The sequence below is a fragment of the Pantherophis guttatus genome, chromosome 4 (genome assembly GCF_059756535.1).
Source record: "Pantherophis guttatus breed Tessera chromosome 4, ASM5975653v1, whole genome shotgun sequence".
Taxonomy (NCBI): domain Eukaryota; kingdom Metazoa; phylum Chordata; class Lepidosauria; order Squamata; family Colubridae; genus Pantherophis; species Pantherophis guttatus.
In genome coordinates, this window is record NC_142066.1 from 154,739,244 (window position 1) to 154,754,748 (window position 15,505).

At 44.4% G+C, this 15,505-nt stretch overlaps 1 protein-coding gene across 1 annotated transcript in view; it reads left to right on the top strand.

The window, feature by feature from the left end:
- Positions 1 to 7,259: 7,259 nt before the first annotated feature.
- Positions 7,260 to 15,505, top strand: part of GHRHR (growth hormone releasing hormone receptor) — a 36,949-nt gene continuing 28,703 nt past the window's right edge. Inside the window, exons 1-3 of the mRNA XM_060683211.2 lie at positions 7,260 to 7,550; positions 11,827 to 11,929; positions 13,134 to 13,241. Of these exons, the coding sequence (XP_060539194.2) occupies positions 7,488 to 7,550; positions 11,827 to 11,929; positions 13,134 to 13,241 (274 nt within the window). The 5' untranslated portion in view covers positions 7,260 to 7,487. The remainder of the gene's footprint in view (positions 7,551 to 11,826; positions 11,930 to 13,133; positions 13,242 to 15,505) is intronic.

Sequence of the window (15,505 nt, forward strand, 5' to 3'; positions counted from 1 at the left end):
TGGGTCTTGGTTTACTCCAGGAGTGAAATTCAGCAGGTTCTGGGGAACCGGTAGCAGAAATTTTGAGCAGTTCGGAGAACCGGCAAATATCACCTCTGGCTGGCCCCAGAGTGGGGTGGGAATGGAGATTTTGCAATATCCTTCCCCCAGGAGTGGGGTAGGAATGGAGATTTTGCAGTATCCTTCCTCTGCCACGCCCACCAAGCCACGCCCACAGAACCGGTAGTAAAAAAAATCGGGATTTCACCACTGGTTTAGTCCATCACTGGAAGTTTTAAAGAAGAGATTGGATAAACATTTTGTCTGAAATCATATAGGGTTTCCTGTTTGAGCAAGAGGTTGGACTAGAAGACCTCCAAGGTCCATTCCAACTCTATTATTCTGTTATCTGTTTATAGATACAGGTAGTCCTCAACTTACAACAGTTCTCTTAGTGACCCCTCAAAGTTACAACAGCACTGAAAAAAGTGACTTATGTTATGACCATTTTTCACACTTGCAACGGTGGCAGCGTTCCCACCCCAGGTCACATGATCAAAATCCAGACGTTTGGCAACTGACTCATATTTACGACGGTTGCAGTGTCCTGAGGTCATGTGATTCCCCTTTTGCGACCTTCTGGCAAGCAAAATCAATAGAGAAGCCAGATTCGCTTAACAAGTGTGTTACTCACTTTAAAAAGTGCAGTGATTCGCTTAACAACTGTGGCAAGAAAGGTTGTAAAATGGGACAAAGCCCACTTAACAATTGTCTCATTTAGCAACTGAAATTTTAGGCTCCGTTGTGGTCATAAGTTGAGGACTACCTGTTTCACTATTTCGGCCAGTTGAACTACCAGGATTTGATCCTTCCACTTATCAATAGCTGGCATTTTTTTCAAGGGTAGAATAAAATATTTTCTTGGGGGAAAAATTCCTTGATTGAAACAATATCCATTGGATGAAATAATCTGATTTTGCATTGCTGGGGAATGACAAGTGCCCTGCAGATTTTGAGCCCAATGATTGTGTTTCAGTGGACACCTCTCCACAACACAGATTCACAGATTTTTCTAGGTCAGGGGTCAGCAATCTGCGGCTCCAGAGCCAAATGCGGCTCTTTGGGCCTTCTGCTGTGGCTCCCTGTCAGGTGATCCCACCACTGGCTGGCCCCGCCCCTCGCCCTCCCCTCCCAGTCACTCCTTGCCTGGCCTGAGAAGATAAGGGCGACGGCGGGGGATGGAGAAGTGACCAGGGCAGAGACAGAGAGATACAGAGAGACGGGGAGAGAGAGAGAGACATAGAGAGATACAGAGAGAGAGGGAGGGGGGAAAGAGGGAGGGAGGGGAGAGAGAGAGACATAGAGAGATACAGAGAGACGGGGAGAGAGAGAGAGACATAGAGAGATACAGAGAGAGAGGGAGGGGGGAAAGAGGGAGGGAGGGGAGAGAGAGAGACATAGAGAGATACAGAGAGACGGGGAGAGAGAGAGAGACATAGAGAGATACAGAGAGAGAGGGAGGGGGGAAAGAGGGAGGGAGGGGAGAGAGAGAGACAGAGAGATACAGAGAGAGGGGGAGAGAGAGAGAGACATAGAGAGATACAGAGAGAGGGGGAGGGGGGAAAGAGGGAGGGAGGGGAGAGAGAGAGACATAGAGAGATACAGAGAGACGGGGAGAGAGAGAGAGACATAGAGAGATACAGAGAGAGAGGGAGGGGGGAAAGAGGGAGGGAGGGGAGAGAGAGAGACAGAGAGATACAGAGAGAGGGGGAGAGAGAGAGAGACATAGAGAGATACAGAGAGAGGGGGAGGGGGGAAAGAGGGAGGGAGGGGAGAGAGAGAGACATAGAGAGATACAGAGAGACGGGGAGAGAGAGAGAGACATAGAGAGATACAGAGAGAGAGGGAGGGGGGAAAGAGGGAGGGAGGGGAGAGAGAGACAGAGAGATACAGAGAGAGGGGGAGAGAGAGAGAGACATAGAGAGATACAGAGAGAGGGGGAAAGAGAGAGAGACATAGAGAGATACAGAGAGAGAGGGAGGGGGAAAGAGGGAGGGAGGGGAGAGAGAGACATAGAGAGATACAGAGAGAGAGGGAGGGGGGAAAGAGAGAGGGAGGGGAGAGAGAGACATAGAGAGATACAGAGAGAGGGGGAGAGAGAGAGAGACAGAGAGAGATACAGAGAGAGAGGGAGAGGGGAAAGAGGGAGGGAGGGGAGAGAGAGAGACATAGAGAGATACAGAGAGACGGGGAGAGAGAGAGAGACATAGAGAGATACAGAGAGAGAGGGAGGGGGGAAAGAGGGAGGGAGGGGAGAGAGAGACAGAGAGATACAGAGAGAGGGGGAGAGAGAGAGACATAGAGAGATATAGAGAGAGAGGGAGGGGGGAAAGAGGGAGGGATGGGAGAGAGAGAGACATAGAGAGATACAGAGAGAGGGGGAAAGAGAGAGAGACATAGAGAGATACAGAGAGAGAGGGAGGGGGGAAAGAGAGAGGGAGGGGAGAGAGAGACATAGAGAGATACAGAGAGAGGGGGAGAGAGAGAGAGACAGAGAGAGATACAGAGAGAGAGGGAGGGGGGAAAGAGGGAGGGAGGGGAGAGAGAGAGACATAGAGAGATACAGAGAGACGGGGAGAGAGAGAGAGACATAGAGAGATACAGAGAGAGAGGGAGGGGGGAAAGAGGGAGGGAGGGGAGAGAGAGACAGAGAGATACAGAGAGAGGGGGAGAGAGAGAGACATAGAGAGATATAGAGAGAGAGGGAGGGGGGAAAGAGGGAGGGATGGGAGAGAGAGAGACATAGAGAGATACAGAGAGAGGGGGAAAGAGAGAGAGACATAGAGAGATACAGAGAGAGAGGGAGGGGGAAAGAGGGAGGGAGGGGAGAGAGACATAGAGAGATACAGAGAGAGGGGGAGAGAGAGACATAGAGAGATACAGAGAGAGAGGGAGGGGGAAAGAGGGAGGGAGGGGAGAGAGAGAGACATAGAGAGATACAGAGAGAGGGGGAGAGAGAGAGACATAGAGAGATACAGAGAGAGGGGGAGGGGGGAAAGAGGGAGGGAGGGGAGAGAGAGAGACATAGAGAGATACAGAGAGAGGGGGAAAGAGAGAGAGACATAGAGAGATACAGAGAGAGAGGGAGGGGGGAAAGGGAGGGAGGGGAGAGAGAGACATAGAGAGATAAAGAGAAAGAGGGAGGGGGGAAAGAGGGAGGGAGGAGAGAGAGAGACATAGAGAGATACAGAGAGGGGGAGAGAGAGAGACATAGAGAGATACAGAGAAAGGGGAGAGAGAGAGAGACATAGAGAGATACAGAGAGAGGAGGAGAGAGAGAGAGACATAGAGAGATACAGAGAGAGAGGGAGGGGGGAAAGAGGGAGGGAGGGGAGAGAGAGACAGAGAGATACAGAGAGAGGAGGAGAGAGAGAGAGACATAGAGAGATACAGAGAGAGAGGGAGGGGGAAAGAGGGAGGGAGGGGAGAGAGAGAGACATAGAGAGATACAGAGAGAGAGGGAGGGGGGAAAGAGGGAGGGAGGAGAGAGAGAGACATAGAGAGATACAGAGAGGGGGAGAGAGAGAGACATAGAGAGATACAGAGAAAGGGGAGAGAGAGAGAGACATAGAGAGATACAGAGAGAGGAGGAGAGAGAGAGAGACATAGAGAGATACAGAGAGAGAGGGAGGGGGGAAAGAGGGAGGGAGGGGAGAGAGAGACAGAGAGATACAGAGAGAGAGGGAGGGGGATAGAGGGAGGGAGGGGAGAGAGAGAGACATAGAGAGATACAGAGAGAGAGGGAGGGGGGAAAGGGAGGGAGGGGAGAGAGAGACATAGAGAGATAAAGAGAAAGAGGGAGGGGGGAAAGAGGGAGGGAGGAGAGAGAGAGACATAGAGAGATACAGAGAGAGGAGGAGAGAGAGAGAGACATAGAGAGATACAGAGAAAGGGGAGAGAGAGAGAGACATAGAGAGATACAGAGAGAGGAGGAGAGAGAGAGACATAGAGAGATACAGAGAGAGAGGGAGGGGGGAAAGAGGGAGGGGAGAGAGAGACATAGAGAGATACAGAGAGAGAGGGAGGGGGGAAAGAGGGAGGGAGGGGAGAGAGAGACATAGAGAGATAAAGAGAAAGAGGGAGGGGGAAAGAGGGAGGGAGGGGAGAGAGAGAGACATAGAGAGATACAGAGAGAGGGTGAGAGAGAAAGAGACATAGAGAGATACAGAGAGAGGGAGGGGGGAAAGGGAGGGAGGGGAGAGAGAGACATAGAGAGATAAAGAGAAAGAGGGAGGGGGGAAAGAGGGAGGGAGGAGAGAGAGAGACATAGAGAGATACAGAGAGAGGAGGAGAGAGAGAGAGACATAGAGAGATACAGAGAAAGGGGAGAGAGAGAGAGACATAGAGAGATACAGAGAGAGGAGGAGAGAGAGAGACATAGAGAGATACAGAGAGAGAGGGAGGGGGGAAAGAGGGAGGGGAGAGAGAGACATAGAGAGATACAGAGAGAGAGGGAGGGGGGAAAGAGGGAGGGAGGGGAGAGAGAGACATAGAGAGATAAAGAGAAAGAGGGAGGGGGAAAGAGGGAGGGAGGGGAGAGAGAGAGACATAGAGAGATACAGAGAGAGGGTGAGAGAGAAAGAGACATAGAGAGATACAGAGAGAGGGAGGGGGGAAAGAGGAGGGAGGAGAGAGAGAGATATGTCAAAATAATTTTGTGGTTCCTGGTGTTTTTTAACAACTGGTTCTCTGCCCTAATGACCGGCTGGGTAGGCGTGGCTAGAGGGGGGTCATGTGGCTGGTGGAAGTGAGTGACATTGAGTTGGCCACGCCCACCCAGGTTTTGTGGCTCCCGGTGTTTTCTTTTCTGTGGGAAACGGGTCCAAATGGCTCTTTGAGTGTTTAAGGTTGCAGACCCCTGTTTCTAGGTCCCTACAGGTACTCCTCAACTTACAACCGTCCGTTTAGTGACTGTCTGAAGTTATGGAGAAGACTTATGACCAGACTTCACACATTTATGATGCATCGCTGTATCCCCATGGTCACATGATCGAAATTCAGGCGCTCGGCAACCGACTCACATTTATGACAGTTGCAACACCCACGTGATTGCCATTTTGCAACATTCCCAGACAGCTTCTAACAACGATGTCAAAGGAGGAGGAAGTCCCATCCCACTTAACGACCAGGTGATTTGCTGGCTTTCCTGCCTAAAGTGGGATTAGAACCCACGACCTCCTGGGGATTGGCCCAGAATTACTCAGCTGGCATTTGTGCCTAAGGCGGGACTTGAACTCAGCATCTCCTGCTGAAAGAAAGATGTTCAGCAGCAGAAGGGAGCACCTGGGTGTCTCCAGGGACGGAGAGTTTCCTGCAAAATGTGCCGTGAGCCTCGCGGTGGAAGAATGGGCGGTGAAGATGACGGAGTTTGTAGAGATAACTAATTAACATTAATGCTGACTGGAAATCCCTTTTGGACTTTTTGTGTGAATATGTATGCATAGATGCAGATGAGAGGGGAAAACATGAGTTATGTTGTAACTGCAGAGTAAGAGTTTAATTTAATAATTGTTTTAAAAGAAAATTTAAATTCAATCTTTTGTTCCTTCCTTCCTCTGATCCTCTCTCCCTCCCTCCTCCCTCCCTCTTTCTTTTCCTTCCTTCCTTCCTTCCTCTCTCCCCTCCTCCCTCCCTCACCTCTCTTTCTTTTCCTTCCTCCCTCCCTCCCACTCTCTTTCTTTTCCTTCCACTGTCCCCCTTTCTCTTTCTTTTCCTTCCTCCTTCCTCCCCTCCTCCCTCCTCCCTCCCTCTTTCTTTTCCTTCCTTCCTTCCTCTCTCCCCTCCTCCCTCCCTCCCCTCTCTTTCTTTTCCTTCCTCCCTCCCTCCCACTCTCTTTCTTTTCCTTCCACTGTCCCCTTTCTCTTTCTTTTCCTTCCTCCTTCCTCCCCTCCTCCCTCCCTCCCTCCCTCTTTCTTTTCCTTCCTTCCTCCTTCCTTCCTTTCTCCCCTCCTTTCTCCCTCCCCTCTTTCTTTTCCTCCCTCCCTCCCTCCCACTCTCTCTTTCTTTTCCTTCCATTCTCCCCCTTTCTCTTTCTTTTTCTTCCTCCTTCCTCCCCTCCTTCCTCCTTCCCTCCCTCCCTCTCTTTCTTTTCCTTCCTTCCTTCCTTCCTTCCTTCCTTCCTTCCTTCCTTCCTTCCTTCCCTCCCTCCCTCCCTTCCTTCCTTCCTTCCCCCTTCCTTCCTCTCCCTCAGAGGTGGGTTTCAGCAGGTTCTGACCAATTCTGGAGAACCGGTAGCAGAAATTTTGACTGGCCCCACCCACATCTATTCTCTGCCTCCCAAGTCCCAGCTGATTGGGAGGAAATGGGGATTTTGCAGTAACCTTCCCCTGGATTGGGGACGGAATGGAGATTTCATAATATCCTTCCCCTGCCACGCCCACCAAGCCACACCAAGCCACACCCACAGAACTGGTAGTAAAAAAATTTGAAACCCACCCCTGCTCTCCCTCCCCCTCTCTTTCTTTCCCTCCCTCCCTCTCTCTTTCTTTTCCTTCCTTCCTTCCTTCCTTCCTCCTCCCTTCCTTCCTTCCTCCCTCCCTCTCTCTTTCTTTTCCTTCCTCCCCTCCCTCTCCCTCCCTCTTTTCCTTCCTTTCTTTCTTCCTTCCTCCTCCCTCCCTCCCCCTTCTTTTCCTCCCTCCCTCCCTCTCTCTTTCTTTTCCTTCCTTCCTCCTTCCTTCTTTCCTTCCCTCCTTCCCTCCCTCTCCTTCCTTCCTCCCTCCCTCCCTCCCTTCCCTCTCTTTCCTTCCTTCCCTCCTTCTCCTTCCTTCCTTCCTCCTTCCCCCCTCTCCCTTTCTTTTCCTCCTTCCCTCCCTCTGTCTCTTTCTTTTCTTTCCTTCCTTCCTCTCCCTTAAATATTACTGCTTGTTACTTTTGTTCTTTCTTACTTAAAAAATCTAATGACATTATTAGTAGGGGAAAAAAAAGGATAGAAATAGTCAGGTTGAAAGTATAAGGTCTTCTGCCTTGGGGTTGGACTAGAAGACCTTTAAGGTTCCCTCCAGCCCTACAATTCTAGGTCTAATTATAAAGGCAACACCCCACTGAAGTTTCATCAGGAAAGTAATATTTGCTTACAAATCATACCAGCTTGTCAGTTTGCTGTATCATTGTTGGGTTTTTTTAACTCCCCTGATCTGTTCTGTGTGTGCTTGGGAAAAGTTTCCTAGCTTCAGACGGCACCTGTTAACTCAACCAGGTTTGTTTGTCATTCCCTGATGTTTATTCATCTGGTTTTAGAAAACCCACCCACTCTCTTTGCAAGTAACCAGCAGTGCTTCTAATACAACTGCTGGTGGACAGTCAGTCAGCTGCAGATTAGGGAGTTGTGAGTAAGACCTCACACCTTGCTTATCCTTCACATTATTTGTGTATCCCCAAAAGCCCAAAACCCAGTTCCTCATATTAGCGAGGGACCAAGCAACCACAGAGCAAAATTCCTTTATGTTGACATGAAGCCTTCAAAGCAAGAATACTCCTGTGTATTATTATTCCTGCTGATTCTGCCATCTCTGGTAAGTAAGAAGTTTGAAATTGCTTTTTTTTTCTTTCTCCATTCTTTTTTCCTCGTGGGTTTGTTTACAAATATGTATAAGAGCATAATATTTCAGTGGGCAGAATTATTGAGGGGAAAAATTCAGAGAGGCTCTTTTGGGGAAGAAAAAAAAATGGGATAGTCTGGGAACTCTGCATATTGAGAAATATTTCAAACAATGCCAATGCCATTGCAGAAAATCCAATTTCTTTCTTTCTTTTTTTTTTTTGCAGAGGTTGCAAATAATTGAGAAAATTTATGAGGTTATGGGGAAACAGAGATTAAGAAAGGATGAGTTGGCATGGGCTGAGAATTTGGTAATTGAGATAGTTGGATGCCTAGAATTTTATTGCTAATTTAGCACTTAAAAGAGAAATTCTCTGCTTTGCTGGTCAATTTAAAGGAGGAAGAAGAGGATATTATAGGAGGTATAGACTTTCCTTCTGTCAAAGAATACCAGAGATATAGAAAAACACATGCCCAGTCCCTTGGGTGCCACCACAACACTTTCTGGTTTGTCTAAAAATAGGCTGCATATCTGAAATATCAATGAAATAGAATTCCATTGAAGGAAAAGAAGCAGTTCTGAGATGTGAAGGATAAATAAATAAATAAAATACCATGCACCAGGAAAACACATATTTGGAATACTGCATCCAGTTTTGGTCACCACAATGTAAAAAATGATGTGGAGACCCTAGAAAGAGTGCAGAGAAGAGCAAGAAAGATAGCTAAGGAGACTGGAGACTAAAACATACAAAGAACAGTTGCAGGAATTGAGTATGTCTAGTTTAATGAAAAGGAGGACTAGGGATGGCATGATAGCAGTCTTCCAATATTTGAGGGTCTGTCACAGAGAAGAGGGGCTCCAATAATTCTCCAAAACACCTGAAGGCAGGACAAGGAATAATGGAGGGAAACTAATCAAGGAGAGAAGCAACTTGGAACAAAGGAGAAATTTTCTGAACAAGTTAGAACAATGAATCAGTGGGATAACTTCTCTCTAGAAGTTGTAAATACTCCAACACTGGAGTTTTCTTTTTTCTTTTTTTTTGTTTAAAGACACTGTACAATCACTTGTCTGAAATGGTATGTATATAGGGTTTCCTGTCTGAGTAGGGGATGGACTAGAAGACCTCCGGGGTCCCTCCCAACTCTGTAATGATGATGATAATATAGAGGGTAGAAGATTTCTTTCTGAGAAAAAATATCAGAGATGTAGATGAAAATACAGAGAAGCCTCCTGTGAGTGCCTCCCCGGCAGTTTCTTACTTGTCTAAAAATAGGCTGTATGTTTGAAATATATCAATGAAAACTCCTTGAGGGAGATTTGGGTAGTTGAGAGGTGTAAAAGATAAACAAACAAACAAACTCCATGCACAAGGAAAACATGGAGCAATTACTTTGGACAAACTGTACTCTCCTGCCTACTTCGGTTGAATGAAAAACTGGAAGGGAAGTACAGTTTGGTTTGTTTGAGAGGAGTGAAACATAAAACCTGCTTCAAAATTCAGCTTTTGTCCCCTTTGAGGGACAAAACTGAGGGGTCAAAATTAAGAATCAAAAGAGGGGAGGGAAATTATTGAAAATCAACATTCGGGGTTTGTTTGTTTGCTTTAATGTTTTCGTTGGAGGTAGAATTGAAGCTGGAAGGGTGAAAAAGTTGCTAAAAATCAAAATTCAGGAGGTTTTCTTCCAAGTGAGGGTAAAATTGAAGGGGAAAAATATTGTTGAAAATCAGAATTCAGGGTGTTTCTCCCCCCCCCCATCAATGGGGTTAAAATTAAGGGTTGAAGGGGAAAAATTGTTGAAAAATCTTCCCAATGTTGTGTATGTGTTTCTGTCTGTCTGTCTGTCTTTCTGTCTGTCTGTCTCTCTCTCTCTTATTCCATATTATCTCTTTCTGCCTTTCTATCTCCCTCTCTCTGTTATTCCATATTATTCTGTCTGTCTGCTGTCTCTCTTCCTTCTATATATCTCTGTCTGTCTTATTTTCAACATCTATCCATCATTCTTTCCCTATTTCTATCCTATCTATCTATCTATCTATCTATCTATCTATCTATCTATCTATCTATCTATCATCTATCTATCTATCTATCTATCTATCTATCTATCTATCTATCTATCATGTCTGTCTGTCTGTCTGTCTGTCTATCTATCTATCTATCTATCTATCTATCTATCTATCTATCTATCATCTATCTCTATCTCTATCTCTATCATGTCTGTCTATCTATCCTATCTATGTATCTATCTATCCTATCTATCTATATCTATCTATCTATCTATCTATCTATCTATCTATCTATCTATCTATCTATCATGTCTGTCTCTCTGTCTGTCTGTCTGTCTGTCTATCTATCTATCTCTATCATCTATCTCTATCTCTATTTCTATCTCTATCATGTCTGTCTATCTATCCTATCTATCTATCTATCTATCTATCTATCTATCTATCTATCTATCTATCTCTATCATCTATCTCTATCATGTCTGTCTATCTAGCCTATCTATCTATCTATCTATCTATCTATCTATCTATCTATCTATCTATCTATCTATCATCTCTGTCATCTCTGTCATCTCTCATCTCTCCTCTCTCTCTCTCTCTCTCTCCCTCCCTCCCTCCCTCCCTCTCTTTCTGTCTCTCTCTTCTATCTATTATCTATCTCTATCTCTATTTTTAGAATGCTTTACAATTCATGTAACTGGCTCGAAGTTTAATTTCTTCACTGAGAACATCTCAACAAGTGAGTGAAAAATAACCGGAAAAACTTCTGACAAGTCCAAATTGTCATTAACATTTTTTTAAAAAAACAACAACTTTGCAGTGATGTGACATGGCTTGGCTTTTAGCTTTATTTTCGGGAGGGGGCGCTATCTGTCCAGATGATAAACTTCAATTTTCCCGCCCTATTTTAATTCGTGTTTATAAGTTTTGCCAGACTGTACATGAGTCTGTCTTGAAATGTTAGGGGAAAAGAAGGAAGCTACTGTCATCTTGGGCATTGTGATATAATTGTGTGCAAAAGATGCAAATGTTGTCATTTGTATGAATTGTGACACCTACTACCAGATGTCTATGTTGGGGAACCGGAAACGTGGGACACTGACCAAGAACTGATCTGATGGAACATCGTGATGATGTTCATAAGATGTGTCCTCCAGACAGGGGACAACTGACCAAGATCTGATGGAACATCATGATGATGTTTATAAAATGACATTAACAAAACGACACAACAAACTTGGTAAAAAAGTTCATAACATTGGTGTGACTCTCTTAACAACTGCCTTGCTTATCAATGGAAATTCTGGTCTCCATTCTGGTCATAAGTCGAGGATTGTCTGTAACTGCATTTTGGAGGTGTTTTTTTTTTTTCTTCCCCCAGTGCTGAAGATCTAAGGATTATGTTTACAAATAGGATTGCAGAATATTTTTTTTTTTTTCCTTTAGGAGAAACTACAGAAATTTTGCCATTTCTCTCCTTACCCCAATTTTCCAAACCAGTTTTGTTTGTCTTCTCTGAACTTGACGGAATTTCAAATGCACACCAGTTCTTGATCATTTATATCGATCAGCAGAAAGGAAATATCCTTGGATCAGGGTCTCATGCGTAAAATATACACAGGTAGTTCCCAAATTACAACAGTTCATTTAGTAACTGTTTCAAAGTTACAAATGCACTGAAAAAAGTGACTTATGACCGTTTTTCACACTTCTGACCGTTGCAGCTCCCCGGTGGTCATCTGATCAAAATGGCAGTTGATTTATATATGATGACCATTGCAGGGTCCCAAGCAAAGTCAAGGGGGAAGCCAGATTCACTTAACAACCATGTAACTAACTTAACCTGCAGTGATTCACTTAACAACGGTGGCAACAAAAGGTCGTAAAACGGGGTAATATTCACCTCACAACTGTCTTGCCTAGCAACAAAAATTTGGAGTGAATTGTGGTCATAAGTCAACGGACTACCTGTAATGGTTTAAATTGCTTTTATTTTTTCCTGTGCCTGTGCTGTACTATTAACAGTAACACGGTTGGAATGGACCTTGGAGGTCATCTAGTCCAACCCCCTGCTTACACAGGGGATCCTATACTATTTTTGACAAATGGCTGTCCAGCCTCCAGTGATGGGGCACCCACAACTTCCGAAGGTAATTTGTGATGAATGGTTAGGAATTTTCTCCTTAGTTTTAGGTTGCTTAGTTTTAGGATAGGATGTCACCTTTTCATTTATTATTTCTAGGTCCTGGCCATGGTTCAGCCAGACTGTGTCCCCGTCATAGAGTGGAAACAAAACGAAACCAACTGCTTAGAAGAGATCCAGCTGCACATGAACGAAACTGCAGGTATACCCAGGTGGACCTGAGAAAAGCAGGGATTTGCCATTTCATTTTGCGATTTGAACATGCTGGGATCTCTCCTGAGAATCAATAATCTTGAGTGTTACTGCTGTATTGACAGTAGAGAATATACTAGACTCTAGAAGTATGCTTGGTGCTCTCTGAGCTTGGATGTTTGCTTATAAGTGTTGCGGGATCTGACTAGGGAACATCATCAGAGCTAGAGGAGGAGGAGGAGGAGGAAGGAGAAGGAAGAAAAAGAAGACGACAGCGAGGAGGAGGCAGAGGAGGAGGAGGAGAAGAAGGAAGGAGAAGGAAGAAAAAGAAGACGAGGAGGCAGAGAAGGAGGAGGAGGAAGAGGAGGAGGAGGAGGAGGAGGAAAGAGAAGGAAGAAAAAGAAGAAGATGGCGAGGAGGAGGCAGAGAAGGAGGAGGAGAAGGAGGAAGGAGAAGGAAGAAAAAGAAGACGAGGAGGCAGAGAAGGAGGAGGAGGAGGAAGGAGAAGGAAGAAAAAGAAGACAAGGAGGCAGAGAAGGAGGAGGAGGCAAAGAAGGAGGAGGAGGAAGAGGAGGAGGAGGAGGAAGGAGAAGGAAGAAAAAGAAGAAGATGGCGAGGAGGAGGCAGAGAAGGAGGAGGAGAAGGAGGAAGGAGAAGGAAGAAAAAGAAGACGAGGAGGCAGAGAAGGAGGAGGAGGCAAAGAAGAAGGAGGAGGAAGAGGAGGAGGAGGAGGAGGAAGGAGAAGGAAGAGGAGAGGAGAAGGAGAACTATGGCATCCTAGGTGTACTCTGAGCTTGGTGGTTTTCTTGCAGATGATTCAGGACCCAACGAGGTATCATCATCAGGGCTAGAAGAGGAGGAGGTGGAGGAAGAGGAGGAGGAGGAGGAAGAGGAGGAGGAGGAGGAGGAGGAGGAGGAAGAGGAGGACTATGGGATCCTAGGTGTACTCTGAGCTTGGTGGTTTTCTTGCAGATAATTCAGGACCTGAACTAGGGAACATCATCAGGGCTAGAAGGGAACGGGCTTTGCAGGGAGAAGGAAGAATTTGGAGTCTAACCCTAAAGGGTACTTTCCACTCATTATTTTGGGGCAATTTTAAAGTTCATTCAATGGATTGGTGAACTTCGGGCTCTTATGTTGTGTTTCCCTTTCCAAGGATAATGGAGTTATTTTTCTTTTTCTTTTTTTAAATGATTTTTCTTCCATTTGCAAAGGTTGTAAAAGAATATGGGACCAACTTTTATGTTGGCCGGATGCTAATCCTGGAGAGACTTATGCCTTCACCTGTCCAGGCATCATTTTCCACTTCACAAAGCAAACAGGTGAGAAACAGCTTCTTTCTTTCCTTCTGCCTCCCTTCCTCTCTCTCTCCTTTACTTTCTTCCTGTCTTCCTTCCTTCACTCACTCACTCATTCACTCATTCATTCATTCTTGCATTCATTCGTTCATTCATTCATCCACATTCATTCATTCATTCTTGCCTTCCTCTGTCCATTCATTCATTCATTCATTCATTCATCCACATTCATTCATTCATTCTTGCCTTCCTCTGTCCCTCCCTCCCTCCATTCATTCATTCATTCATTCATTCTTGCCTTCCTCCCTCCTTTCCTCCTGATCCTTCCTCTCTTCCTCTCTCTCTCCCTCCCTCCCTTCCTTCTGGATTTTGGTTCATTTTGGCTTTGATCCAGACCCATGTAATTATTTTCTAATCTTCGATTTTTCTTTCCTTAGTACTTCTTAGTCCTCAGTTTACAACCACAAGTGAGCCCAACATTTCTGTTGCTAATCAAGACAGTTGTTAAGTGAAATTTGTCCTACTGAATTACCTTTCTTGCCACAGTTGTTAAGTGAATCACTGCAATTGTTAAGATAGTCTCACTGTCATAAAGTGAATCTGGCTTCCGCATTGACTTTGCTTGACAGAAGGTCGCAAAAGAGGATCACATGACCCCCCCCCCCAGGACATTGCGACCGTCATAAATACGAGTCAGTTGCCAAGCATCCAAATTTTGACTATGGAGATGCTGCAATGGCCATAAATGTGAAAAATGGTCATAAGTAACATTTTTCAGTGCTGTCATAACTTCAAGCAGTCACTAAATGAATGGTTGTAAGTTGAGGACTACTATCTCATGGAAAAGCATGGCTTAGTTTTCACACTTTTTTTGGGAATGAATTGTGCTTATAGGTAGTCGCTCAACTCATCATAATTTCCTATGCAAGACAGTTATTAAGTGAGCTCTGGCTGTTTTTGCAACCTTCTCTTTGCCACCGTCGTTAAGCAAACCACTGCAATTCTTAATTAAATGGTCATTAAATGAATCCGGCCTCCCCCATTGACTTTGCTTTGTGGGAAGGTTGCAAATGGTGATTGCGTGACCCTGGGACACTGCAACCATCATATAAAGACACGCCTGTTGCCAAGCGCCCAAATTTTGATCACATGACTGTGGAGATGTTGGGAAGGTTGTAAGTGTGAGGAGTGGTCGTAAGTCACTTTTTTCAGTGCTGTCGTAATGATCAAATGATCATTAAATGAATGGTTGTAAGTCAAGGACTACCTGTGGTTAGTTTTCACACCTCACAACAAGCCACAGTCAGTCACTATGGGTGTATATGTGCGTGTCACTCTCCAAGCAGATCAGGCAAGGATAAAAATTAAATTTTGTTCTTTATAATCATTTAAACTCGATACGATTAGACTAAAAACCTTGATTTTACCTCAGCTGAACAGGATTTTTGGTTTCAACAGATAAATCTTCATTCCCCCATAATAGACACCATCTCTTCTTTCTAAAGTGGGTCAATTAACCTAATTGCTGTGATTTGACGAAATTGATGTATGTAATTGACATAATTAGGTGGTCGGGGTAAATTTACATCACTGATGTCATTCGCACTTGACAAATGACGTGAATTTCGACATATGACATCAATTACGTAATTACTGAGATAAATAAACTGACCTCAATGGCAGACGTTTACACAATGGGTATAATTCTGGCAATTATGCACATTTGGATTTAATGAATATCCTTTAGTTATTGATTTAGTAGACTTGTTTGCCACCCATCTCATTTCGAGGTGACACTGGGCACCTTATGAATGAGCCTAATAAATAAATTCCCTGGCCTTGGGCTGTCAAATCAAGAATATAACAGAGTCATTCCCATGTATCAATATCACTTTGATTACAAATTATTATAAAATAATAGTGAGAGGATTTAGAAGAACCAGGGTCAAAAAAAATTTTTTTGAAGAAAATTATGGAATGTGCTGAAATGAGCAAATTGACATTTGAAATTAGAGAACAAGAAGATAAACAATATTATAAGATATGGGATTTATTTTATCAATGGCTAGATAATAAAACATGGAAATGAAATAGGGATGAGACTATTATAACATAAGAACGGTAGAAATATACAAAATATAATACAAAGTTGTATGACTATTGTTGATTTGGGACAAAGACATGAATGTTATAATATAAATATTTGAAAATAGCTTTTATGAAAAGAGGGGAAAGCCATAGTTAAATAAATGATTAATGAGGATTATATTACAAAGATACTTATTGGA